The following is a 27,192-nucleotide window of genomic DNA, read 5'->3' on the forward strand; positions in this document are numbered from 1 at the left end:
TCTCCTGCATCCCACACCTGTGTTTTACTGATACCTACATAAGGCTTTTTTCAACTAGTGCACACACCACTGCCACACTCGTAACACGTCCATACCTTTGCTCAGGCTCTCCTTCAACGCGCACGTGGGAACTTGCTAGACGTATGCCTTCATTTCTCACATTTTCAGGTCCCACAGCAGTAGAAATGGACCATGTCTTATTTGGAGCGGCAGTCGCGCAGTGCCTTTTTGAGGGAGCTGTGCAAAACGAGATGGGGCTGCACTGGCTTTTCTGGCACGCAAATGAACCACAGAGCCCTTTCTTTCCAAACGCGTTGTTTGACGCCTTACAAATTGCTTTAGCGTGTATATTTAGAGCCGGATTTGTCATGAGAAAACACAAGCGCGAGCAGCTCACGGAAGCACAGACGCCGAGGGCTGGGCGGGTTGAGTCTACACCGTCCTCATGCGGCATTTAAGGCCGGCCCCTCGCTAGCAGGGAGGATCAACTCAACAGAGCCGTGTGTTCGACATAGTGTGCTGTTTGCGCGCGTCTATTTCTCGTAGTTAACACGACGATGGCAGAAGTAGCTCCAGCCCCCGCCGCCGCTGCGCCGGCCAAAGCGCCCAAGAAGAAAGCTGCTGCGAGGCCCAAGAAAGCGGGACCCAGCGTCGGTGAGCTTATCGTCAAAGCTGTTTCTGCTTCCAAAGAACGGAGCGGCGTCTCTCTCGCCGCTCTGAAGAAAGCTCTGGCTGCGGGCGGTTACGACGTGGAGAAGAACAACACTCGCGTCAAGCTTGCTATCAAAAGCTTGGTGACAAAGGGAACTCTGGTGCAGACCAAAGGTACCGGTGCCTCTGGATCTTTTAAGATCAACAAGAAGCAAGCTGAAGCCAAGAAGACGCCCGCTAAGAAAGCCGCGCCTAAGGCGAAAAAAGCGCCCGCCAAGAAACCTGCCGCGGCTAAAAAGCCCAAGAAGGTAGCGGCAAAGAAGCCCGCCGCCGCCGCCGCTGCAAAGAAGTCTCCCAAGAAGGCGAAGAAACCTGCTGCCGCCGCGAAAGCCACCAAGAGCCCTAAGAAAGCAAAGAAGCCGGCCACCCCGAAGAAGGCAGCCAAGAGCCCCAAGAAGGCAAAGACTGTCAAGCCCAAGACTGCCAAGCCAAAGGCTGCAAAGGCGAAAAAAGCTGCCCCCAAGAAGAAGTAAACGTGCATGTTTTCATGTCTTGGTATCCCCAAAAGGCTCTTTTAAGAGCCACCCACTTTTCTCTTCCAAAGAGCGGTTTTCTTTAAACTCTCGAAATGATTACGAGCGAACAAATACGGCCAGGTGTGTAATTGGAGTTTATTTTAACGTGCGATTTCATCCATACAGTATGACTGAGGACTACTGAAATTTGGGAGAAAAGGGAAGGTATTGGGTTTAAATGGGGTGGCAACAGGAAAAAAGTATTATGTATGGAGTGTTTTTAATGAGAATTTGACTGAGAATGTGAAGGACTTTTGTTGATGATTGATTGATTGTGTGATAAATTCGAAGATTTGGAAAACGCGATGTAAGATGATTATTGAGCAATGTATAGTACCTGCAGAAACTTTAAACAGATCGTGTGTGAGTTAAAAGGGTTGAAGACGATTGATAGAGGAAAAAAGACATTTCCCTGGGTTTTTTGGACATAGAAATGGATGATGTATAGCTAATTTACAGATGTAAATTGTATTGTTAATGTATAGAGTGAAGGTAGTCTGGGTCCTCCGGTGGATATTGTTTGTGAGGTTTTTGTGATGGAGTGTTTGTATTGAATTTTCTTAATAAAGTCAATTGAAAAGTGGAAAGGGAGGCCGGCTTTGGAAGTGAACGAGTGCTTCGCGATTGGTTATTCGTCCTGTCCTCCTTAGCCAATAGGAGAGGAGTTGACTTTGCTATATCTGAAGCGTTGTTAGGTGAACGGTGATTATTTCAGCTTTGCTCACAAGACGCAGTTGTATTTATAATGAGTGGAAGAGGGAAGACCGGCGGTAAGGCCAGGGCTAAGGCCAAGACTCGCTCCTCTCGCGCTGGCTTGCAGTTCCCTGTGGGCCGTGTGCACAGGCTTCTGCGCAAAGGTAATTATGCCGAGCGCGTTGGTGCCGGTGCTCCGGTCTATTTGGCTGCTGTGCTGGAGTATCTGACTGCTGAGATTCTCGAGTTGGCAGGCAACGCCGCCCGTGACAACAAGAAGACCCGTATCATTCCTCGTCATCTGCAGCTCGCCGTGCGTAACGACGAGGAGTTGAACAAGCTGTTGGGAGGTGTGACTATTGCTCAAGGTGGCGTGCTGCCCAACATTCAGGCTGTTCTGCTGCCCAAGAAAACCGAGAAGACGGTCAAGACCAAGTAAATTCATCTCTGCTGCGTTGTCTGCAGATCCCAAAGGCTCTTTTAAGAGCCACCCACATTGACTGATGAAGTGCAACTGTTCCTATCTGTTCTACCTTGCATTTTTCTCGAGACTACCAAATGATTAATGGGCACCGCTGTCCACTACCGTATCACGTCGAAGCGCACGTACACCTTCCCCCTTTTTATGCGCCCAATAGCATCTGATGAAAGCAAGTACGTACATCTATGTACGTATTTGTAAGAGTAGTAGCTATATGTATATGCGCGCGATGCTGTTGGTGCTATAAACATGCAAAAACGTAACAGGGACTACGTTCAGGAATGTACACTGGAGGCAAATAAAAAGTACGGCTAGAAATGTGTTGCCGTGAGCCCGCCTCAGAAGTAGGCGTATCGTCTTGCTTTTTGAAATGCGCGCGTAGTGGAACACGGGCCAATTGTCTTGATGTGACGTAGCCTTGTTTGTCCAATGGATGGCAGGCTTACTGAAGACGCCCAATGAGCGCAGGTCGGCGTTATGGCTTAAAAAGGATCCCGTCTGAGTTGCTTCTTATTCTCTTTCTTTGTCAGTTAAGGGTAGAGTTCTGTCGCTATGGCAAGAACGAAGCAGACCGCCCGTAAGTCCACCGGTGGTAAAGCCCCGAGAAAGCAGCTTGCCACCAAGGCTGCCCGCAAGAGCGCCCCAGCCACCGGCGGCGTGAAGAAGCCTCATCGTTACAGGCCTGGTACCGTAGCTCTGAGGGAGATTCGTCGTTATCAGAAGTCTACCGAGTTGCTGATCCGCAAGCTGCCCTTCCAGCGCCTGGTGAGAGAAATTGCTCAGGATTTCAAGACCGATCTCCGTTTCCAGAGCTCTGCCGTTATGGCCTTGCAGGAGGCTAGCGAGGCATACCTGGTGGGCCTGTTCGAGGATACTAACTTGTGCGCAATCCACGCCAAGAGAGTCACCATCATGCCCAAGGACATCCAGTTGGCCCGCCGCATTCGCGGAGAGCGTGCTTAAACTGATCGCTCGGCGTCATGTCCCAAACTACCCAAAGGCTCTTTTAAGAGCCACCTAATCGTTTCGCTGCAAAATGAGCAAGTGGCCTTAGCAACGCTTGAAACTGATGCGTCGTTGTTATAACGTGTATCTGACATGTGTTTCTAGGTTACGCAATCTAAAGTTGGTTTAGGAGTGGTTAATTACATAGCTGAGAAAGTATGGCAACGGAGGGATTTTTATATAGTAGGACTGGGCAAGAAAAAGGCCTTCGATTAGATTTCTAGAGACTACTTATGGTGCACATTGCAACATTTTGGTTTTCCAGGGAGGTTTGTCAATATTAAATTATTGTATCAGTTAAGAGGCGCTTTGAAATGTGAAGTTGTGGCTGGAGCGAAATTAAATGAAAGTGATGGGGTATGGATAGTAGATGGGCAACCTGTACCAATAGATGTAGAAATAAAAAAATGAAATTAAAATATTAGGTTTGATGGTATTAAATGGTTCCATTCAGAGGTACAATTTAAATTTCATATATTTAATGTAAAGTGGCGTTCATTGTTAATTTTATAATGCATTATTGTGGAATTATGTTCTTCATGTTTTTATTTGATTTATTATTTCACGTTCATGTTTTATCTATTATTTTACTCTTCTTTATTGTTGTTGTTTATATACCTTATTGATAGGGGTAATGGTTCAAAAATGTAAGAGGACTAGTATTCTGTTGTTGAACTCTTGATTGTAAAATCTATAAAAATATATAACTGTTTTGGCCAAAATATTCACGACTACCGTTTCCTTTCAATATAACGCGTTTAAACTACTTTCTGTACATTTCTATGACTTTTTTTACGCTATACTTAAAACGTACCTCTTTTCTCAACATCTCATAACTTGTCTTCTTATTCGTATTTGTTAATTAATGTGTTGATTGTTTTAATGTATTTGTTTCTGCATCTTTGGCATAGTAAAGCAACCTTGAGTCTGTGAAAGGTTCTATATAAATTAAACTTATTATTTATTATTATTCTACAAGTGCCACGTTTCTGATGGAACTCCACATTTTCCATTTCAATTTATATATTTTTAAAGCTAAAACGTGACTAAAAATACAAATAAAACCGTCTAGAAGATCAAGTGCCATGGGAGGTAATAATATAAATGATCCTCTGCTGCCATCTTGTGGCCAAAAATGGAAAACTTCCATGATATTCAATCATTAAGGGCACCTCTTTTTAATCAGAACGCTATCAGAATGTAAAAGTATATTGAAGAACAATTAGCCAGTTTCTCTTGGGAGAAACAACAACAATAATAATAATAATAAGCATATGGAGTGGGTATGTCCTTCTCAGAAATCATTTCTAGGCTTAGCTGACAGCCACTGTCATAAAGGTTTCTTTGCTTTTGGATCTACTGTTGAAATAAACAGAATAATTGTCTTTCATCATAAAAAACCGAGCCCTAACAAATAGCTAAAAATGCTCTGAAGACAAATAAAATGGTTTTAGAAATGGACTTGCCTTTCATGATTCTTCTTCTTCTTATTCTTATTCTTCTTACTACTGTAAGCCTACTCATGGTTAGTTAGAGGAGACTTATATTAATTTCTTTATGTGTTTATTTTATTCATGTTCCACAAGCACTTAATATGTGAGATCAAAGCATGCTTTTCATGCATTTATTTCCATAATCTCATTATGGTCTTTTTTCTTTTTTTTTTCTTTTGTGAACTACTGAAATTACCCATCTGGAACCCCATAGTTGGTTTGTTTGCTGTACTATGTACCAGGCCTCCTTAACAGATAGCATGTCACACAACAATATTTACAGTGGTATGCAACGGTTTGGGCACCCCTGGTCAAAATGTATGTTACTGTGAACAGATAAGCAAGTTGTAGATGAATTGCTCCCCAAAATGCTTAGTACCAAGTAGCACCTCCTTTGGCAAGCATCTCATCTTGTAAGCACTTTGTGTAGCCAGCCAAGAGTCTTCCGATTCTTGTTTGAGGGATTTTCATCCATTCTTCCTTGCAACAGTCTTCCACTTCTGTGAGATTCCTGGGCTGTCTTGCATGCACTGTTCTTTTGATGTCTATCCATAGATTTCAATGCTGTTCAGATCAGGGGACTGTGAGGGCCATGGCTAAACCTTCAGCTTGCACCTTTTGAGGTAGTTTATTATGGATTTTGAGGTGTGTTTAGGATCATTATCCATTTGTATAAGCCATCCTCTTTTCAACCTCAGCATTTTTACAGAATGGTGTTATGCTTGCTTCCAGAATTTTCTGGAAGTTCATTGAATCCATTTCCCCCTCTACCCGTGAAAACCTCCCCGTGCCATTGGCTGCAATACTACCCCAAAACATGATTGATACCCCCCCACCATCTTAATGGTTATAGAGGTGCCATTTTTTCTCCAACCATACATGTTTAGATTTTCTTTTGCAACCTTCTGATGCAGAATTTTGTGGTAAGGACGGAGGAGACGTTTTCTTCTTATGATGCTTCCATAAAGGTCATGTTTGTGCAGGTGTCTCTGAACAGTAGAACAATGTACCACACCACCAGAGTGTGCTAAATCTTCCTGAAAGTCCTTTGCAGTCAAGCAAGGGTTCTAATTTCCCTTTCTAACAATCCTACAATCAGACGTCTCTGAAATGTTTCTTGGTCTTCCAGAGCTCACCTTGACCGGCACTATTCCTGTTAACCACCATTTCTTAATTACATTTCAAACTGAGGAAATTGCGACCTGAAACTCATTGCTATCATCCTATAGCTTTCTTCTGTTTTATGGGCCTCAACAATTTTCATTTTCATTTTGCTAAGCAGCTGTTTGGAAGAACCCATGGCTGCTGGTTTCTGGGACAAGGTTAGAGGAGTCTGGCTGTTTATAAAGCTTTGAATTTTGCATCACCTGGCCTTTCTTAACAATGATTGTGTACAAGCCATAACCATAACAGGCTAATGAAGGTCTGAGACTGCGGTCAAAGTTATTTGAGCGTTCAAATCTCCTAGCTACTCCTTTTTTCACTCTAAAATTGTACAAAACCAAACTAATAAACTGACGTTGCTTAAAATGTTGAAAAGTGTGTTTCATCTTTACCTGTATGCCTTTTGGAGATCATTTCATCTTCAAATTGATTACTTGTTCACAGTAACATATACTTTGAGCAGGGGTGCACAAACTTTTGCATGCCAATGTATGGCTGCACTTCTATTTTGTTCTTTCAGAACACAGCTGAAATCTTTTTATTAACAATTTCCTTCTCTACCCTTACAATATATTCTTAGCCAAAACTGTCTTCTTCTTGATTTTGCAATGGTCTATTTTTCGTCAGAGAGAGTGAGAGAGTGAGTGTGTGTGTGTGTGTGTGTGTGTGTGTTTGTTTTTGTGCGCTACTGTTTGTTTTGATGTAGCTCTGCATTTGCATTTCCTGAAAGAAAGGGGATGAAAGAAAGAACTACAAAGAGTAACAATAGCACTGGAAGAACAAGTATAATAACAATGTACAATTAGACTATTTATTCAGGGGGTTGAGAAATATTACTGACACATGGTTCTAAACTATCACTTTTGAACATGCCTTCAAATCACTTTGGCAACCACTGTTGAAAGCATGACGATCATAAACACACGGTGCACAAGCGTTAAGCTGTTCCACAAATCTAATAATAAATGGCCAACAGTTCTTGATTCCAAATGAAACTGTCCCTTCAGGTCTCTTGAAGACAGAAAGAAGTCAACTCTCATTTTGTTGTGGCTGCTTTTACAGTTTGGCCACAAGATGGTAACGAAGCTCCATCTATCAGAACATCCCAATCAGTATTAGTGTGTTTTACTCGCCATCATTTAGCCAATTTAGTTTTCTTGTTTTTTTATTTGAAATATACTTCTATTCCTCCTCTTCCTCCCCCTTTTCCTACTGTTGATAATAATAGTAGTAATAATAACAATAATAGTGGTGGTGATCATGTTAACAAAAATATTAATAATAATAGGGTAGTTTCCCTGTGCTGAGTTCAGGCTGCCCTCCAGTACAGGTTTCAAGCTTGACATTTTAAGTAAAGCTACTTGACAGTGATGATAAAATTCCCAACCCGGCAGTTGAGTCATACTTTTTACAACATTTTATTGAGCATTTTTTTTGGAATGTAGCCTTTGAAGGCCCTTGAATGCTGTATTTGGGCATACAAGTGTGTTTTCCTATGATTTACAAGCGTAGTGATGTCCTTTATTAATGCTTGAAGGACGAGGGTACGTGGACGGAGTTATGTTATGTGAAAATAGCAGTTAAGCTGCCACTGTTGCAGAGGAAGATGAAAGTGAGAAGACAGCAGATTCTCTAACCTGAACTACATGTTGTTCTTGGCTGGTGGGAACCCTAAGAGGCCTAATGAACACAAGGATTAGGAGTGTGTATATAATTTCTATATTTTCCAGCAAGAGTCTTTAAACTTAGGGCTTTTCAGCACCAGTGCTGAGGACCTACTTCCATTCTGACTCTTCTTCTTTTGATTAGTAGCAGTTGTAACAATTGTAGGCCAGCTTATGCTGCACGGAATCTTTTGTTGTCTTTGCTTGTTTGTTATCGTTCTTTTTCTTCCCTTACGTTGTTGTTCGTTGTTATTGTCTAAGATCTCTTAGATGTTCTATCTATGAATTGTCGTTTTGCCAAATAGTATTGAGTTTTTATTCCAGTCTGGCTAAGTGTTGTGCTGGAGGCGTTTGGAGGGGCATGGTATTTAGCTCCGCCTCCTCGAGTGCTCCTTGTCTTCAACCAGGTCCTTTAGAAGAGAATAATAGTGGCGCACTGGGTGAAAGCGCTTCATTATTTCGCTTTTCGTTGAGTGGTGAAAGAAGCCTAAGCGATGTCTGGAAGAGGAAAGGGTGGTAAGGGCCTTGGGAAAGGAGGCGCTAAGCGTCACCGTAAGGTGCTCCGCGACAACATCCAGGGTATCACTAAGCCCGCTATCCGCCGTCTGGCTCGTCGTGGCGGCGTCAAGCGCATCTCCGGTCTGATCTACGAGGAGACCCGTGGTGTGCTGAAAGTGTTCCTGGAGAACGTTATCAGGGACGCGGTCACCTACACCGAGCATGCCAAGCGGAAGACGGTCACCGCCATGGACGTGGTTTATGCTCTGAAACGCCAGGGACGTACTCTGTACGGCTTCGGAGGTTAAACGCTGAGTTCCAAAACGATCAAACCAACGGCTCTTTTAAGAGCCACCCATCCACTCGGTTAAAGAGTTGTTTTGTGTGTCTATGAGCGCCTATAAGTGTCTAGTGCCTGAATGCGCACAAAAGACGTTTAGTTCTATATTGATGAGGGCTGTAACACGCTTTTAAACGTCTGCATGTTGTAGACTCCAAATCCTAGCCCAAAATAAGACGATAATGTTAAAAACAATACCTGGTACAACCGATTGTGTGCGTGTGAGTTAAAAAGGTTGAAAACGATTGATTATTGGAGGAAAAAAATACATCTTGCACTCTTTTGGAGGTATATAAATGGATGATGTTTACCTAATTTATAGATGTAAATTGTATTGTTAATGTATAGAGTGAAGGTAGTTTGGGTCCTCCGGTGGATCTTGTTTGTGAGGCTTTTGTGATGGAGTGTGTGTGTGTATTGAATTGAATTGTTTCAATAAAGTCAATTTAAAAATGGATTAAGAGGTGAACGCTATGGGGTGGCGGAGCAACGATAGGAAGGTTCCTGTGAGAGGAGGGGTTGTTTTCTGGCCAATGATAGCTTGTCATGACCGAGGAGGGGAGGGTGTGTTCAAATTAGAATACCAGAGTCTAAATAAATTGGGTGTTCAGGCGCAGTTTTTCATTCTATTGTGGTTTACTCAGCAACGAGCGTCATGCCCGAGCCTGCCAAGTCCGCGCCGAAGAAGGGATCCAAAAAAGCCGTGACTAAGACGGCCGGTAAAGGAGGCAAGAAGCGCAGAAAGTCGAGGAAGGAGAGTTATGCTATCTACGTGTACAAAGTCCTGAAACAGGTCCACCCCGACACCGGTATCTCTTCCAAGGCTATGGGGATCATGAATTCCTTTGTGAATGATATCTTCGAGCGCATCGCTGGTGAGGCTTCTCGTCTCGCTCACTACAACAAGCGTTCAACCATCACCTCCAGGGAGATCCAGACCGCCGTGCGCCTTCTGCTTCCCGGTGAGCTGGCCAAACACGCCGTATCTGAGGGTACAAAGGCCGTCACCAAGTACACCAGCTCCAAGTAAAGCGTCATAGTGCGTCTTGACTAACCCAAAGGCTCTTTTAAGAGCCACCCACGTTTTCATCAAAGAGATTTTCTATTATGAGAGTGCATGTACGGTAAAATGAGAATAGAGTTCTAGCCGAAGTAGCACTTGTGGGCTTTGGCCTCGTTTCTCTTTCCTCTTTTCTGGGCGTTTTATTAATCAATTTTCGTACCCTTTATTCGGCTGCATGTAGCTTGCAATGTATTAAATGTCTTTGAACACTGACACACAAGTGTGTTTTATTTATTTGTTTGTGTGTATGTATATATATTTAGGCTCTGATGTATCCTACAAGCATGCCATGTCACCTTGGCAACTATTGTAATCTTCATAGCCCACATTATTACATTATTTCCTGTTGTTACCTTTCATTAGTAGCTGTTAATATTCTTTTCACATGTTTTGCCCTGTTTGCTGTAGAAGAAGTCTAGTCATCTGCAGATGTTTAGCATTTGCCCACTCCTTGTACTGCATACACATGGCAGCTATTCTTTACAGTCAATTCCTACCACTTTCACAACAGTTTATTCATTCTATTCTTAATGGTCTAGGCCTACGTGACCCCTTTGCCCCACGGGTCATTTGCAAGGTGCCTCTGTAATGTCCCATGCAAGAGACTGAGAAGTCTTGGAAGACCCAGCATGTGTGTGCACACATCTATGTGTATGTGTAAGCCATAGACAGAGAGAGAGAGAAGTGGAAGTCATGCAAGGTATGTGTATTCTGGGAGTGCTATTAATGAGCCACAGAACTGTGACTCATAGAATCACAGCATATGGGGGAAAGAAAATCAGTACAATAGATTATTTTTTAGAGCTGACCCAGTAAACCCATGACAGGGCCTCACAAAAACTCACTTTGTCTCTGCTTGTCATTAGGCTTCTTATGAAGTTAAGGATTGCATCCCTTCATTTATTGCACTAAAGTTAGGAGAAAACTGTCCAGATAGGCCTTTGAGTGATATTCTGTTTGGGAGTAGGTTACACATGTGCCATACCATAGAAGTGTGGTGCTATAAATGTTATTGGGGTTTGCAAGAAGGTAAAGCTTGGAAAGAGATTATGAAGTTATTGTAATTCACCTTAGGGTTAAAGTGAACGGGGTTATTCAAATGAAGTTTCTGATGAGGCAGGGTAATGCACTTTAGGCTTAGAGTGAACTTGGGGTTATTCTGATGAGGTCAGGGTAATTCACTTTAGGGTTAAAGTGAACGGGGTTCTTCAAATGAAGTTTCTGATGAGGCAGGGTAATGCACTTTAGGCTTAGAGTGAACTTGGGGTTATTCAGATGAGGGTTCTGATGAGGTCAGGGTAATTCACTTTAGGTTTAGAACTTGGGCCCCCAGCGATGATTTGAGCTCGGACACCTGACGATGCTCACGTGGTCTCCTCCCCTGATGAGGTGCACCTGATGCCATCCCAATAAGAGGATGTCCACCTGCTGAGGAGCACCATCCCGAGTGAGAGTATCAGTTTTGGGGGCTTCTTTTGACTAAGACTGGGATGATTTGACAAAGACACTTGGCTGTGCGAGGAACTCTCTCACATAACCACACTCTCCTGCATCCCACACCTGTGTTTTACTGAGACCTACATAAGGCTTTTTTCAACTAGTGCACACACCACTGCCACACTCGTAACACGTCCATACCTTTGCTCAGGCTCTCCTTCAACGCGCACGTGGGAACTTGCTAGACGTATGCCTTCATTTCTCACATTTTCAGGTCCCACAGCAGTAGAAATGGACCATGTCTTATTTGGAGCGGCAGTCGCGCAGTGCCTTTTTGAGGGAGCTGTGCAAAACGAGATGGGGCTGCACTGGCTTTTCTGGCACGCAAATGAACCACAGAGCCCTTTCTTTCCAAACGCGTTGTTTGACGCCTTACAAATTGCTTTAGCGTGTATATTTAGAGCCGGATTTGTCATGAGAAAACACAAGCGCGAGCAGCTCACGGAAGCACAGACGCCGAGGGCTGGGCGGGTTGAGTCTACACCGTCCTCATGCGGCATTTAAGGCCGGCCCCTCGCTAGCAGGGAGGATCAACTCAACAGAGCCGTGTGTTCGACATAGTGTGCTGTTTGCGCGCGTCTATTTCTCGTAGTTAACACGACGATGGCAGAAGTAGCTCCAGCCCCCGCCGCCGCTGCGCCGGCCAAAGCGCCCAAGAAGAAAGCTGCTGCGAGGCCCAAGAAAGCGGGACCCAGCGTCGGTGAGCTTATCGTCAAAGCTGTTTCTGCTTCCAAAGAACGGAGCGGCGTCTCTCTCGCCGCTCTGAAGAAAGCTCTGGCTGCGGGCGGTTACGACGTGGAGAAGAACAACACTCGCGTCAAGCTTGCTATCAAAAGCTTGGTGACAAAGGGAACTCTGGTGCAGACCAAAGGTACCGGTGCCTCTGGATCTTTTAAGATCAACAAGAAGCAAGCTGAAGCCAAGAAGACGCCCGCTAAGAAAGCCGCGCCTAAGGCGAAAAAAGCGCCCGCCAAGAAACCTGCCGCGGCTAAAAAGCCCAAGAAGGTAGCGGCAAAGAAGCCCGCCGCCGCCGCCGCTGCAAAGAAGTCTCCCAAGAAGGCGAAGAAACCTGCTGCCGCCGCGAAAGCCACCAAGAGCCCTAAGAAAGCAAAGAAGCCGGCCACCCCGAAGAAGGCAGCCAAGAGCCCCAAGAAGGCAAAGACTGTCAAGCCCAAGACTGCCAAGCCAAAGGCTGCAAAGGCGAAAAAAGCTGCCCCCAAGAAGAAGTAAACGTGCATGTTTTCATGTCTTGGTATCCCCAAAAGGCTCTTTTAAGAGCCACCCACTTTTCTCTTCCAAAGAGCGGTTTTCTTTAAACTCTCGAAATGATTACGAGCGAACAAATACGGCCAGGTGTGTAATTGGAGTTTATTTTAACGTGCGATTTCATCCATACAGTATGACAGGACTACTGAAATTTGGGAGAAAAGGGAAGGTATTGGGTTTAAATGGGGTGGCAACAGGAAAAAAGTATTATGTATGGAGTGTTTTTAATGAGAATTTGACTGAGAATGTGAAGGACTTTTGTTGATGATTGATTGTGTGATAAATTCGAAGATTTGGAAAACACGATGTAAGATGATTATTGAGCAATGTATAATACCTGCAGAAACAGTGTTTAAACAGATCGTGTGTGAGTTAAAAGGGTTGAAGACGATTGATAGAGGAAAAAAGACATTTCCCTGGGTTTTTTGGACATAGAAATGGATGATGTATAGCTAATTTACAGATGTAAATTGTATTGTTAATGTATAGAGTGAAGGTAGTCTGGGTCCTCCGGTGGATATTGTTTGTGAGGTTTTTGTGATGGAGTGTTTGTATTGAATTTTCTTAATAAAGTCAATTGAAAAGTGGAAAGGGAGGCCGGCTTTGGAAGTGAACGAGTGCTTCGCGATTGGTTATTCGTCCTGTCCTCCTTAGCCAATAGGAGAGGAGTTGACTTTGCTATATCTGAAGCGTTGTTAGGTGAACGGTGATTATTTCAGCTTTGCTCACAAGACGCAGTTGTATTTATAATGAGTGGAAGAGGGAAGACCGGCGGTAAGGCCAGGGCTAAGGCCAAGACTCGCTCCTCTCGCGCTGGCTTGCAGTTCCCTGTGGGCCGTGTGCACAGGCTTCTGCGCAAAGGTAATTATGCCGAGCGCGTTGGTGCCGGTGCTCCGGTCTATTTGGCTGCTGTGCTGGAGTATCTGACTGCTGAGATTCTCGAGTTGGCAGGCAACGCCGCCCGTGACAACAAGAAGACCCGTATCATTCCTCGTCATCTGCAGCTCGCCGTGCGTAACGACGAGGAGTTGAACAAGCTGTTGGGAGGTGTGACTATTGCTCAAGGTGGCGTGCTGCCCAACATTCAGGCTGTTCTGCTGCCCAAGAAAACCGAGAAGACGGTCAAGACCAAGTAAATTCATCTCTGCTGCGTTGTCTGCAGATCCCAAAGGCTCTTTTAAGAGCCACCCACATTGACTGATGAAGTGCAACTGTTCCTATCTGTTCTACCTTGCATTTTTCTCGAGACTACCAAATGATTAATGGGCACCGCTGTCCACTACCGTATCACGTCGAAGCGCACGTACACCTTCCCCCTTTTTATGCGCCCAATAGCATCTGATGAAAGCAAGTACGTACATCTATGTACGTATTTGTAAGAGTAGTAGCTATATGTATATGCGCGCGATGCTGTTGGTGCTATAAACATGCAAAAACGTAACAGGGACTACGTTCAGGAATGTACACTGGAGGCAAATAAAAAGTACGGCTAGAAATGTGTTGCCGTGAGCCCGCCTCAGAAGTAGGCGTATCGTCTTGCTTTTTGAAATGCGCGCGTAGTGGAACACGGGCCAATTGTCTTGATGTGACGTAGCCTTGTTTGTCCAATGGATGGCAGGCTTACTGAAGACGCCCAATGAGCGCAGGTCGGCGTTATGGCTTAAAAAGGATCCCGTCTGAGTTGCTTCTTATTCTCTTTCTTTGTCAGTTAAGGGTAGAGTTCTGTCGCTATGGCAAGAACGAAGCAGACCGCCCGTAAGTCCACCGGTGGTAAAGCCCCGAGAAAGCAGCTTGCCACCAAGGCTGCCCGCAAGAGCGCCCCAGCCACCGGCGGCGTGAAGAAGCCTCATCGTTACAGGCCTGGTACCGTAGCTCTGAGGGAGATTCGTCGTTATCAGAAGTCTACCGAGTTGCTGATCCGCAAGCTGCCCTTCCAGCGCCTGGTGAGAGAAATTGCTCAGGATTTCAAGACCGATCTCCGTTTCCAGAGCTCTGCCGTTATGGCCTTGCAGGAGGCTAGCGAGGCATACCTGGTGGGCCTGTTCGAGGATACTAACTTGTGCGCAATCCACGCCAAGAGAGTCACCATCATGCCCAAGGACATCCAGTTGGCCCGCCGCATTCGCGGAGAGCGTGCTTAAACTGATCGCTCGGCGTCATGTCCCAAACTACCCAAAGGCTCTTTTAAGAGCCACCTAATCGTTTCGCTGCAAAATGAGCAAGTGGCCTTAGCAACGCTTGAAACTGATGCGTCGTTGTTATAACGTGTATCTGACATGTGTTTCTAGGTTACGCAATCTAAAGTTGGTTTAGGAGTGGTTAATTACATAGCTGAGAAAGTATGGCAACGGAGGGATTTTTATATAGTAGGACTGGGCAAGAAAAAGGCCTTCGATTAGATTTCTAGAGACTACTTATGGTGCACATTGCAACATTTTGGTTTTCCAGGGAGGTTTGTCAATATTAAATTATTGTATCAGTTAAGAGGCGCTTTGAAATGTGAAGTTGTGGCTGGAGCGAAATTAAATGAAAGTGATGGGGTATGGATAGTAGATGGGCAACCTGTACCAATAGATGTAGAAATAAAAAAATGAAATTAAAATATTAGGTTTGATGGTATTAAATGGTTCCATTCAGAGGTACAATTTAAATTTCATATATTTAATGTAAAGTGGCGTTCATTGTTAATTTTATAATGCATTATTGTGGAATTATGTTCTTCATGTTTTTATTTGATTTATTATTTCACGTTCATGTTTTATCTATTATTTTACTCTTCTTTATTGTTGTTGTTTATATACCTTATTGATAGGGGTAATGGTTCAAAAATGTAAGAGGACTAGTATTCTGTTGTTGAACTCTTGATTGTAAAATCTATAAAAATATATAACTGTTTTGGCCAAAATATTCACGACTACCGTTTCCTTTCAATATAACGCGTTTAAACTACTTTCTGTACATTTCTATGACTTTTTTTACGCTATACTTAAAACGTACCTCTTTTCTCAACATCTCATAACTTGTCTTCTTATTCGTATTTGTTAATTAATGTGTTGATTGTTTTAATGTATTTGTTTCTGCATCTTTGGCATAGTAAAGCAACCTTGAGTCTGTGAAAGGTTCTATATAAATTAAACTTATTATTTATTATTATTCTACAAGTGCCACGTTTCTGATGGAACTCCACATTTTCCATTTCAATTTATATATTTTTAAAGCTAAAACGTGACTAAAAATACAAATAAAACCGTCTAGAAGATCAAGTGCCATGGGAGGTAATAATATAAATGATCCTCTGCTGCCATCTTGTGGCCAAAAATGGAAAACTTCCATGATATTCAATCATTAAGGGCACCTCTTTTTAATCAGAACGCTATCAGAATGTAAAAGTATATTGAAGAACAATTAGCCAGTTTCTCTTGGGAGAAACAACAACAATAATAATAATAATAAGCATATGGAGTGGGTATGTCCTTCTCAGAAATCATTTCTAGGCTTAGCTGACAGCCACTGTCATAAAGGTTTCTTTGCTTTTGGATCTACTGTTGAAATAAACAGAATAATTGTCTTTCATCATAAAAAACCGAGCCCTAACAAATAGCTAAAAATGCTCTGAAGACAAATAAAATGGTTTTAGAAATGGACTTGCCTTTCATGATTCTTCTTCTTCTTATTCTTATTCTTCTTACTACTGTAAGCCTACTCATGGTTAGTTAGAGGAGACTTATATTAATTTCTTTATGTGTTTATTTTATTCATGTTCCACAAGCACTTAATATGTGAGATCAAAGCATGCTTTTCATGCATTTATTTCCATAATCTCATTATGGTCTTTTTTCTTTTTTTTTTCTTTTGTGAACTACTGAAATTACCCATCTGGAACCCCATAGTTGGTTTGTTTGCTGTACTATGTACCAGGCCTCCTTAACAGATAGCATGTCACACAACAATATTTACAGTGGTATGCAACGGTTTGGGCACCCCTGGTCAAAATGTATGTTACTGTGAACAGATAAGCAAGTTGTAGATGAATTGCTCCCCAAAATGCTTAGTACCAAGTAGCACCTCCTTTGGCAAGCATCTCATCTTGTAAGCACTTTGTGTAGCCAGCCAAGAGTCTTCCGATTCTTGTTTGAGGGATTTTCATCCATTCTTCCTTGCAACAGTCTTCCACTTCTGTGAGATTCCTGGGCTGTCTTGCATGCACTGTTCTTTTGATGTCTATCCATAGATTTCAATGCTGTTCAGATCAGGGGACTGTGAGGGCCATGGCTAAACCTTCAGCTTGCACCTTTTGAGGTAGTTTATTATGGATTTTGAGGTGTGTTTAGGATCATTATCCATTTGTATAAGCCATCCTCTTTTCAACCTCAGCATTTTTACAGAATGGTGTTATGCTTGCTTCCAGAATTTTCTGGAAGTTCATTGAATCCATTTCCCCCTCTACCCGTGAAAACCTCCCCGTGCCATTGGCTGCAATACTACCCCAAAACATGATTGATACCCCCCCACCATCTTAATGGTTATAGAGGTGCCATTTTTTCTCCAACCATACATGTTTAGATTTTCTTTTGCAACCTTCTGATGCAGAATTTTGTGGTAAGGACGGAGGAGACGTTTTCTTCTTATGATGCTTCCATAAAGGTCATGTTTGTGCAGGTGTCTCTGAACAGTAGAACAATGTACCACACCACCAGAGTGTGCTAAATCTTCCTGAAAGTCCTTTGCAGTCAAGCAAGGGTTCTAATTTCCCTTTCTAACAATCCTACAATCAGACGTCTCTGAAATGTTTCTTGGTCTTCCAGAGCTCACCTTGACCGGCACTATTCCTGTTAACCACCATTTCTTAATTACATTTCAAACTGAGGAAATTGCGACCTGAAACTCATTGCTATCATCCTATAGCTTTCTTCTGTTTTATGGGCCTCAACAATTTTCATTTTCATTTTGCTAAGCAGCTGTTTGGAAGAACCCATGGCTGCTGGTTTCTGGGACAAGGTTAGAGGAGTCTGGCTGTTTATAAAGCTTTGAATTTTGCATCACCTGGCCTTTCTTAACAATGATTGTGTACAAGCCATAACCATAACAGGCTAATGAAGGTCTGAGACTGCGGTCAAAGTTATTTGAGCGTTCAAATCTCCTAGCTACTCCTTTTTTCACTCTAAAATTGTACAAAACCAAACTAATAAACTGACGTTGCTTAAAATGTTGAAAAGTGTGTTTCATCTTTACCTGTATGCCTTTTGGAGATCATTTCATCTTCAAATTGATTACTTGTTCACAGTAACATATACTTTGAGCAGGGGTGCACAAACTTTTGCATGCCAATGTATGGCTGCACTTCTATTTTGTTCTTTCAGAACACAGCTGAAATCTTTTTATTAACAATTTCCTTCTCTACCCTTACAATATATTCTTAGCCAAAACTGTCTTCTTCTTGATTTTGCAATGGTCTATTTTTCGTCAGAGAGAGTGAGAGAGTGAGTGTGTGTGTGTGTGTGTGTGTGTGTGTTTGTTTTTGTGCGCTACTGTTTGTTTTGATGTAGCTCTGCATTTGCATTTCCTGAAAGAAAGGGGATGAAAGAAAGAACTACAAAGAGTAACAATAGCACTGGAAGAACAAGTATAATAACAATGTACAATTAGACTATTTATTCAGGGGGTTGAGAAATATTACTGACACATGGTTCTAAACTATCACTTTTGAACATGCCTTCAAATCACTTTGGCAACCACTGTTGAAAGCATGACGATCATAAACACACGGTGCACAAGCGTTAAGCTGTTCCACAAATCTAATAATAAATGGCCAACAGTTCTTGATTCCAAATGAAACTGTCCCTTCAGGTCTCTTGAAGACAGAAAGAAGTCAACTCTCATTTTGTTGTGGCTGCTTTTACAGTTTGGCCACAAGATGGTAACGAAGCTCCATCTATCAGAACATCCCAATCAGTATTAGTGTGTTTTACTCGCCATCATTTAGCCAATTTAGTTTTCTTGTTTTTTTATTTGAAATATACTTCTATTCCTCCTCTTCCTCCCCCTTTTCCTACTGTTGATAATAATAGTAGTAATAATAACAATAATAGTGGTGGTGATCATGTTAACAAAAATATTAATAATAATAGGGTAGTTTCCCTGTGCTGAGTTCAGGCTGCCCTCCAGTACAGGTTTCAAGCTTGACATTTTAAGTAAAGCTACTTGACAGTGATGATAAAATTCCCAACCCGGCAGTTGAGTCATACTTTTTACAACATTTTATTGAGCATTTTTTTTGGAATGTAGCCTTTGAAGGCCCTTGAATGCTGTATTTGGGCATACAAGTGTGTTTTCCTATGATTTACAAGCGTAGTGATGTCCTTTATTAATGCTTGAAGGACGAGGGTACGTGGACGGAGTTATGTTATGTGAAAATAGCAGTTAAGCTGCCACTGTTGCAGAGGAAGATGAAAGTGAGAAGACAGCAGATTCTCTAACCTGAACTACATGTTGTTCTTGGCTGGTGGGAACCCTAAGAGGCCTAATGAACACAAGGATTAGGAGTGTGTATATAATTTCTATATTTTCCAGCAAGAGTCTTTAAACTTAGGGCTTTTCAGCACCAGTGCTGAGGACCTACTTCCATTCTGACTCTTCTTCTTTTGATTAGTAGCAGTTGTAACAATTGTAGGCCAGCTTATGCTGCACGGAATCTTTTGTTGTCTTTGCTTGTTTGTTATCGTTCTTTTTCTTCCCTTACGTTGTTGTTCGTTGTTATTGTCTAAGATCTCTTAGATGTTCTATCTATGAATTGTCGTTTTGCCAAATAGTATTGAGTTTTTATTCCAGTCTGGCTAAGTGTTGTGCTGGAGGCGTTTGGAGGGGCATGGTATTTAGCTCCGCCTCCTCGAGTGCTCCTTGTCTTCAACCAGGTCCTTTAGAAGAGAATAATAGTGGCGCACTGGGTGAAAGCGCTTCATTATTTCGCTTTTCGTTGAGTGGTGAAAGAAGCCTAAGCGATGTCTGGAAGAGGAAAGGGTGGTAAGGGCCTTGGGAAAGGAGGCGCTAAGCGTCACCGTAAGGTGCTCCGCGACAACATCCAGGGTATCACTAAGCCCGCTATCCGCCGTCTGGCTCGTCGTGGCGGCGTCAAGCGCATCTCCGGTCTGATCTACGAGGAGACCCGTGGTGTGCTGAAAGTGTTCCTGGAGAACGTTATCAGGGACGCGGTCACCTACACCGAGCATGCCAAGCGGAAGACGGTCACCGCCATGGACGTGGTTTATGCTCTGAAACGCCAGGGACGTACTCTGTACGGCTTCGGAGGTTAAACGCTGAGTTCCAAAACGATCAAACCAACGGCTCTTTTAAGAGCCACCCATCCACTCGGTTAAAGAGTTGTTTTGTGTGTCTATGAGCGCCTATAAGTGTCTAGTGCCTGAATGCGCACAAAAGACGTTTAGTTCTATATTGATGAGGGCTGTAACACGCTTTTAAACGTCTGCATGTTGTAGACTCCAAATCCTAGCCCAAAATAAGACGATAATGTTAAAAACAATACCTGGTACAACCGATTGTGTGCGTGTGAGTTAAAAAGGTTGAAAACGATTGATTATTGGAGGAAAAAAATACATCTTGCACTCTTTTGGAGGTATATAAATGGATGATGTTTACCTAATTTATAGATGTAAATTGTATTGTTAATGTATAGAGTGAAGGTAGTTTGGGTCCTCCGGTGGATCTTGTTTGTGAGGCTTTTGTGATGGAGTGTGTGTGTGTATTGAATTGAATTGTTTCAATAAAGTCAATTTAAAAATGGATTAAGAGGTGAACGCTATGGGGTGGCGGAGCAACGATAGGAAGGTTCCTGTGAGAGGAGGGGTTGTTTTCTGGCCAATGATAGCTTGTCATGACCGAGGAGGGGAGGGTGTGTTCAAATTAGAATACCAGAGTCTAAATAAATTGGGTGTTCAGGCGCAGTTTTTCATTCTATTGTGGTTTACTCAGCAACGAGCGTCATGCCCGAGCCTGCCAAGTCCGCGCCGAAGAAGGGATCCAAAAAAGCCGTGACTAAGACGGCCGGTAAAGGAGGCAAGAAGCGCAGAAAGTCGAGGAAGGAGAGTTATGCTATCTACGTGTACAAAGTCCTGAAACAGGTCCACCCCGACACCGGTATCTCTTCCAAGGCTATGGGGATCATGAATTCCTTTGTGAATGATATCTTCGAGCGCATCGCTGGTGAGGCTTCTCGTCTCGCTCACTACAACAAGCGTTCAACCATCACCTCCAGGGAGATCCAGACCGCCGTGCGCCTTCTGCTTCCCGGTGAGCTGGCCAAACACGCCGTATCTGAGGGTACAAAGGCCGTCACCAAGTACACCAGCTCCAAGTAAAGCGTCATAGTGCGTCTTGACTAACCCAAAGGCTCTTTTAAGAGCCACCCACGTTTTCATCAAAGAGATTTTCTATTATGAGAGTGCATGTACGGTAAAATGAGAATATAGAGTTCTAGCCGAAGTAGCACTTGTGGGCTTTGGCCTCGTTTCTCTTTCCTCTTTTCTGGGCGTTTTATTAATCAATTTTCGTACCCTTTATTCGGCTGCATGTAGCTTGCAATGTATTAAATGTCTTTGAACACTGACACACAAGTGTGTTTTATTTATTTGTTTGTGTGTATGTATATATATTTAGGCTCTGATGTATCCTACAAGCATGCCATGTCACCTTGGCAACTATTGTAATCTTCATAGCCCACATTATTACATTATTTCCTGTTGTTACCTTTCATTAGTAGCTGTTAATATTCTTTTCACATGTTTTGCCCTGTTTGCTGTAGAAGAAGTCTAGTCATCTGCAGATGTTTAGCATTTGCCCACTCCTTGTACTGCATACACATGGCAGCTATTCTTTACAGTCAATTCCTACCACTTTCACAACAGTTTATTCATTCTATTCTTAATGGTCTAGGCCTACGTGACCCCTTTGCCCCACGGGTCATTTGCAAGGTGCCTCTGTAATGTCCCATGCAAGAGACTGAGAAGTCTTGGAAGACCCAGCATGTGTGTGCACACATCTATGTGTATGTGTAAGCCATAGACAGAGAGAGAGAGAAGTGGAAGTCATGCAAGGTATGTGTATTCTGGGAGTGCTATTAATGAGCCACAGAACTGTGACTCATAGAATCACAGCATATGGGGGAAAGAAAATCAGTACAATAGATTATTTTTTAGAGCTGACCCAGTAAACCCATGACAGGGCCTCACAAAAACTCACTTTGTCTCTGCTTGTCATTAGGCTTCTTATGAAGTTAAGGATTGCATCCCTTCATTTATTGCACTAAAGTTAGGAGAAAACTGTCCAGATAGGCCTTTGAGTGATATTCTGTTTGGGAGTAGGTTACACATGTGCCATACCATAGAAGTGTGGTGCTATAAATGTTATTGGGGTTTGCAAGAAGGTAAAGCTTGGAAAGAGATTATGAAGTTATTGTAATTCACCTTAGGGTTAAAGTGAACGGGGTTATTCAAATGAAGTTTCTGATGAGGCAGGGTAATGCACTTTAGGCTTAGAGTGAACTTGGGGTTATTCTGATGAGGTCAGGGTAATTCACTTTAGGGTTAAAGTGAACGGGGTTCTTCAAATGAAGTTTCTGATGAGGCAGGGTAATGCACTTTAGGCTTAGAGTGAACTTGGGGTTATTCAGATGAGGGTTCTGATGAGGTCAGGGTAATTCACTTTAGGTTTAGAACTTGGGCCCCCAGCGATGATTTGAGCTCGGACACCTGACGATGCTCACGTGGTCTCCTCCCCTGATGAGGTGCACCTGATGCCATCCCAATAAGAGGATGTCCACCTGCTGAGGAGCACCATCCCGAGTGAGAGTATCAGTTTTGGGGGCTTCTTTTGACTAAGACTGGGATGATTTGACAAAGACACTTGGCTGTGCGAGGAACTCTCTCACATAACCACACTCTCCTGCATCCCACACCTGTGTTTTACTGAGACCTACATAAGGCTTTTTTCAACTAGTGCACACACCACTGCCACACTCGTAACACGTCCATACCTTTGCTCAGGCTCTCCTTCAACGCGCACGTGGGAACTTGCTAGACGTATGCCTTCATTTCTCACATTTTCAGGTCCCACAGCAGTAGAAATGGACCATGTCTTATTTGGAGCGGCAGTCGCGCAGTGCCTTTTTGAGGGAGCTGTGCAAAACGAGATGGGGCTGCACTGGCTTTTCTGGCACGCAAATGAACCACAGAGCCCTTTCTTTCCAAACGCGTTGTTTGACGCCTTACAAATTGCTTTAGCGTGTATATTTAGAGCCGGATTTGTCATGAGAAAACACAAGCGCGAGCAGCTCACGGAAGCACAGACGCCGAGGGCTGGGCGGGTTGAGTCTACACCGTCCTCATGCGGCATTTAAGGCCGGCCCCTCGCTAGCAGGGAGGATCAACTCAACAGAGCCGTGTGTTCGACATAGTGTGCTGTTTGCGCGCGTCTATTTCTCGTAGTTAACACGACGATGGCAGAAGTAGCTCCAGCCCCCGCCGCCGCTGCGCCGGCCAAAGCGCCCAAGAAGAAAGCTGCTGCGAGGCCCAAGAAAGCGGGACCCAGCGTCGGTGAGCTTATCGTCAAAGCTGTTTCTGCTTCCAAAGAACGGAGCGGCGTCTCTCTCGCCGCTCTGAAGAAAGCTCTGGCTGCGGGCGGTTACGACGTGGAGAAGAACAACACTCGCGTCAAGCTTGCTATCAAAAGCTTGGTGACAAAGGGAACTCTGGTGCAGACCAAAGGTACCGGTGCCTCTGGATCTTTTAAGATCAACAAGAAGCAAGCTGAAGCCAAGAAGACGCCCGCTAAGAAAGCCGCGCCTAAGGCGAAAAAAGCGCCCGCCAAGAAACCTGCCGCGGCTAAAAAGCCCAAGAAGGTAGCGGCAAAGAAGCCCGCCGCCGCCGCCGCTGCAAAGAAGTCTCCCAAGAAGGCGAAGAAACCTGCTGCCGCCGCGAAAGCCACCAAGAGCCCTAAGAAAGCAAAGAAGCCGGCCACCCCGAAGAAGGCAGCCAAGAGCCCCAAGAAGGCAAAGACTGTCAAGCCCAAGACTGCCAAGCCCAAGACTGCCAAGCCAAAGGCTGCAAAGGCGAAAAAAGCTGCCCCCAAGAAGAAGTAAACGTGCATGTTTTCATGTCTTGGTATCCCCAAAAGGCTCTTTTAAGAGCCACCCACTTTTCTCTTCCAAAGAGCGGTTTTCTTTAAACTCTCGAAATGATTACGAGCGAACAAATACGGCCAGGTGTGTAATTGGAGTTTATTTTAACGTGCGATTTCATCCATACAGTATGACTGAGGACTACTGAAATTTGGGAGAAAAGGGAAGGTATTGGGTTTAAATGGGGTGGCAACAGGAAAAAAGTATTATGTATGGAGTGTTTTTAATGAGAATTTGACTGAGAATGTGAAGGACTTTTGTTGATGATTGATTGATTGTGTGATAAATTCGAAGATTTGGAAAACGCGATGTAAGATGATTATTGAGCAATGTATAGTACCTGCAGAAACTTTAAACAGATCGTGTGTGAGTTAAAAGGGTTGAAGACGATTGATAGAGGAAAAAAGACATTTCCCTGGGTTTTTTGGACATAGAAATGGATGATGTATAGCTAATTTACAGATGTAAATTGTATTGTTAATGTATAGAGTGAAGGTAGTCTGGGTCCTCCGGTGGATATTGTTTGTGAGGTTTTTGTGATGGAGTGTTTGTATTGAATTTTCTTAATAAAGTCAATTGAAAAGTGGAAAGGGAGGCCGGCTTTGGAAGTGAACGAGTGCTTCGCGATTGGTTATTCGTCCTGTCCTCCTTAGCCAATAGGAGAGGAGTTGACTTTGCTATATCTGAAGCGTTGTTAGGTGAACGGTGATTATTTCAGCTTTGCTCACAAGACGCAGTTGTATTTATAATGAGTGGAAGAGGGAAGACCGGCGGTAAGGCCAGGGCTAAGGCCAAGACTCGCTCCTCTCGCGCTGGCTTGCAGTTCCCTGTGGGCCGTGTGCACAGGCTTCTGCGCAAAGGTAATTATGCCGAGCGCGTTGGTGCCGGTGCTCCGGTCTATTTGGCTGCTGTGCTGGAGTATCTGACTGCTGAGATTCTCGAGTTGGCAGGCAACGCCGCCCGTGACAACAAGAAGACCCGTATCATTCCTCGTCATCTGCAGCTCGCCGTGCGTAACGACGAGGAGTTGAACAAGCTGTTGGGAGGTGTGACTATTGCTCAAGGTGGCGTGCTGCCCAACATTCAGGCTGTTCTGCTGCCCAAGAAAACCGAGAAGACGGTCAAGACCAAGTAAATTCATCTCTGCTGCGTTGTCTGCAGATCCCAAAGGCTCTTTTAAGAGCCACCCACATTGACTGATGAAGTGCAACTGTTCCTATCTGTTCTACCTTGCATTTTTCTCGAGACTACCAAATGATTAATGGGCACCGCTGTCCACTACCGTATCACGTCGAAGCGCACGTACACCTTCCCCCTTTTTATGCGCCCAATAGCATCTGATGAAAGCAAGTACGTACATCTATATACGTATTTGTAAGAGTAGTAGCTATATGTATATGCGCGCGATGCTGTTGGTGCTATAAACATGCAAAAACGTAACAGGGACTACGTTCAGGAATGTACACTGGAGGCAAATAAAAAGTACGGCTAGAAATGTGTTGCCGTGAGCCCGCCTCAGAAGTAGGCGTATCGTCTTGCTTTTTGAAATGCGCGCGTAGTGGAACACGGGCCAATTGTCTTGATGTGACGTAGCCTTGTTTGTCCAATGGATGGCAGGCTTACTGAAGACGCCCAATGAGCGCAGGTCGGCGTTATGGCTTAAAAAGGATCCCGTCTGAGTTGCTTCTTATTCTCTTTCTTTGTCAGTTAAGGGTAGAGTTCCGTCGCTATGGCAAGAACGAAGCAGACCGCCCGTAAGTCCACCGGTGGTAAAGCCCCGAGAAAGCAGCTTGCCACCAAGGCTGCCCGCAAGAGCGCCCCAGCCACCGGCGGCGTGAAGAAGCCTCATCGTTACAGGCCTGGTACCGTAGCTCTGAGGGAGATTCGTCGTTATCAGAAGTCTACCGAGTTGCTGATCCGCAAGCTGCCCTTCCAGCGCCTGGTGAGAGAAATTGCTCAGGATTTCAAGACCGATCTCCGTTTCCAGAGCTCTGCCGTTATGGCCTTGCAGGAGGCTAGCGAGGCATACCTGGTGGGCCTGTTCGAGGATACTAACTTGTGCGCAATCCACGCCAAGAGAGTCACCATCATGCCCAAGGACATCCAGTTGGCCCGCCGCATTCGCGGAGAGCGTGCTTAAACTGATCGCTCGGCGTCATGTCCCAAACTACCCAAAGGCTCTTTTAAGAGCCACCTAATCGTTTCGCTGCAAAATGAGCAAGTGGCCTTAGCAACGCTTGAAACTGATGCGTCGTTGTTATAACGTGTATCTGACATGTGTTTCTAGGTTACGCAATCTAAAGTTGGTTTAGGAGTGGTTAATTACATAGCTGAGAAAGTATGGCAACGGAGGGATTTTTATATAGTAGGACTGGGCAAGAAAAAGGCCTTCGATTAGATTTCTAGAGACTACTTATGGTGCACATTGCAACATTTTGGTTTTCCAGGGAGGTTTGTCAATATTAAATTATTGTATCAGTTAAGAGGCGCTTTGAAATGTGAAGTTGTGGCTGGAGCGAAATTAAATGAAAGTGATGGGGTATGGATAGTAGATGGGCAACCTGTACCAATAGATGTAGAAATAAAAAAATGAAATTAAAATATTAGGTTTGATGGTATTAAATGGTTCCATTCAGAGGTACAATTTAAATTTCATATATTTAATGTAAAGTGGCGTTCATTGTTAATTTTATAATGCATTATTGTGGAATTATGTTCTTCATGTTTTTATTTGATTTATTATTTCACGTTCATGTTTTATCTATTATTTTACTCTTCTTTATTGTTGTTGTTTATATACCTTATTGATAGGGGTAATGGTTCAAAAATGTAAGAGGACTAGTATTCTGTTGTTGAACTCTTGATTGTAAAATCTATAAAAATATATAACTGTTTTGGCCAAAATATTCACGACTACCGTTTCCTTTCAATATAACGCGTTTAAACTACTTTCTGTACATTTCTATGACTTTTTTTACGCTATACTTAAAACGTACCTCTTTTCTCAACATCTCATAACTTGTCTTCTTATTCGTATTTGTTAATTAATGTGTTGATTGTTTTAATGTATTTGTTTCTGCATCTTTGGCATAGTAAAGCAACCTTGAGTCTGTGAAAGGTTCTATATAAATTAAACTTATTATTTATTATTATTCTACAAGTGCCACGTTTCTGATGGAACTCCACATTTTCCATTTCAATTTATATATTTTTAAAGCTAAAACGTGACTAAAAATACAAATAAAACCGTCTAGAAGATCAAGTGCCATGGGAGGTAATAATATAAATGATCCTCTGCTGCCATCTTGTGGCCAAAAATGGAAAACTTCCATGATATTCAATCATTAAGGGCACCTCTTTTTAATCAGAACGCTATCAGAATGTAAAAGTATATTGAAGAACAATTAGCCAGTTTCTCTTGGGAGAAACAACAACAACAACAACAACATTAATAATAATAAGCATATGGAGTGGGTATGTCCTTCTCAGAAATCATTTCTAGGCTTAGCTGACAGCCACTGTCATAAAGGTTTCTTTGCTTTTGGATCTGCTGTTGAAATAAACAGAATAATCTTTCATCATAAAAAACCAAGCCCTAACAAATAGCTAAAAAT

The 27,192-nt window shown here is 43.4% G+C and overlaps 10 protein-coding genes and 3 pseudogenes across 10 annotated transcripts; all 13 read left to right on the forward strand.

Moving 5' to 3' along the window:
- Positions 1–464: 464 nt before the first annotated feature.
- On the forward strand, positions 465–1,820 carry LOC118240560 (histone H1 pseudogene; annotated as a pseudogene).
- Positions 1,821–1,971: 151 nt separating this feature from the next.
- Positions 1,972–2,725, forward strand: LOC145652747 (histone H2A-like). Its single transcript, XM_081703912.1, has one exon. It carries the CDS (start codon positions 1,972–1,974, stop codon positions 2,356–2,358), a length of 387 nt encoding a protein of 128 aa, XP_081560038.1. The 3' UTR covers positions 2,359–2,725.
- A 155-nt stretch (positions 2,726–2,880) lies between these two features.
- On the forward strand, positions 2,881–4,129 carry LOC145652746 (histone H3). Its single transcript, XM_081703910.1, has one exon. The coding sequence runs from the start codon at positions 2,953–2,955 to the stop codon at positions 3,361–3,363; it is 411 nt and encodes a 136-aa protein (XP_081560036.1). The 5' UTR covers positions 2,881–2,952; the 3' UTR covers positions 3,364–4,129.
- A 4,079-nt stretch (positions 4,130–8,208) lies between these two features.
- LOC145652757 (histone H4) lies at positions 8,209–8,966 on the forward strand. The gene has a single exon (XM_081703920.1). The coding sequence runs from the start codon at positions 8,221–8,223 to the stop codon at positions 8,530–8,532; it is 312 nt and encodes a 103-aa protein (XP_081560046.1). The 5' UTR covers positions 8,209–8,220; the 3' UTR covers positions 8,533–8,966.
- A 122-nt stretch (positions 8,967–9,088) lies between these two features.
- Positions 9,089–9,772, forward strand: LOC145652756 (histone H2B). Its single transcript, XM_081703919.1, has one exon. It carries the CDS (start codon positions 9,220–9,222, stop codon positions 9,592–9,594), a length of 375 nt encoding a protein of 124 aa, XP_081560045.1. The 5' UTR covers positions 9,089–9,219; the 3' UTR covers positions 9,595–9,772.
- A 1,861-nt stretch (positions 9,773–11,633) lies between these two features.
- On the forward strand, positions 11,634–12,531 carry LOC145652752 (histone H1 pseudogene; annotated as a pseudogene).
- A 185-nt stretch (positions 12,532–12,716) lies between these two features.
- Positions 12,717–13,893, forward strand: LOC145652754 (histone H2A-like). The gene has a single exon (XM_081703917.1). The coding sequence runs from the start codon at positions 13,140–13,142 to the stop codon at positions 13,524–13,526; it is 387 nt and encodes a 128-aa protein (XP_081560043.1). The 5' UTR covers positions 12,717–13,139; the 3' UTR covers positions 13,527–13,893.
- A 155-nt stretch (positions 13,894–14,048) lies between these two features.
- Positions 14,049–15,297, forward strand: LOC145652753 (histone H3). The gene has a single exon (XM_081703916.1). It carries the CDS (start codon positions 14,121–14,123, stop codon positions 14,529–14,531), a length of 411 nt encoding a protein of 136 aa, XP_081560042.1. The 5' UTR covers positions 14,049–14,120; the 3' UTR covers positions 14,532–15,297.
- A 4,079-nt stretch (positions 15,298–19,376) lies between these two features.
- On the forward strand, positions 19,377–20,134 carry LOC145652758 (histone H4). Its single transcript, XM_081703922.1, has one exon. The coding sequence runs from the start codon at positions 19,389–19,391 to the stop codon at positions 19,698–19,700; it is 312 nt and encodes a 103-aa protein (XP_081560048.1). The 5' UTR covers positions 19,377–19,388; the 3' UTR covers positions 19,701–20,134.
- Positions 20,135–20,256: 122 nt separating this feature from the next.
- LOC145652755 (histone H2B) lies at positions 20,257–21,010 on the forward strand. The gene has a single exon (XM_081703918.1). It carries the CDS (start codon positions 20,388–20,390, stop codon positions 20,760–20,762), a length of 375 nt encoding a protein of 124 aa, XP_081560044.1. The 5' UTR covers positions 20,257–20,387; the 3' UTR covers positions 20,763–21,010.
- A 1,791-nt stretch (positions 21,011–22,801) lies between these two features.
- On the forward strand, positions 22,802–24,181 carry LOC145652751 (histone H1 pseudogene; annotated as a pseudogene).
- A 145-nt stretch (positions 24,182–24,326) lies between these two features.
- On the forward strand, positions 24,327–24,849 carry LOC118240575 (histone H2A-like). Its single transcript, XM_035521469.2, has one exon. It carries the CDS (start codon positions 24,327–24,329, stop codon positions 24,711–24,713), a length of 387 nt encoding a protein of 128 aa, XP_035377362.1. The 3' UTR covers positions 24,714–24,849.
- A 253-nt stretch (positions 24,850–25,102) lies between these two features.
- Positions 25,103–26,484, forward strand: LOC145653027 (histone H3). Its single transcript, XM_081704929.1, has one exon. The coding sequence runs from the start codon at positions 25,308–25,310 to the stop codon at positions 25,716–25,718; it is 411 nt and encodes a 136-aa protein (XP_081561055.1). The 5' UTR covers positions 25,103–25,307; the 3' UTR covers positions 25,719–26,484.
- Positions 26,485–27,192: the final 708 nt, after the last annotated feature.

Source organism: Electrophorus electricus, chromosome 21 (genome assembly GCF_041902795.1).
Source record: "Electrophorus electricus isolate QZ-2024a chromosome 21, ASM4190279v1, whole genome shotgun sequence".
Taxonomy (NCBI): Eukaryota; Metazoa; Chordata; class Actinopteri; order Gymnotiformes; family Gymnotidae; genus Electrophorus; species Electrophorus electricus.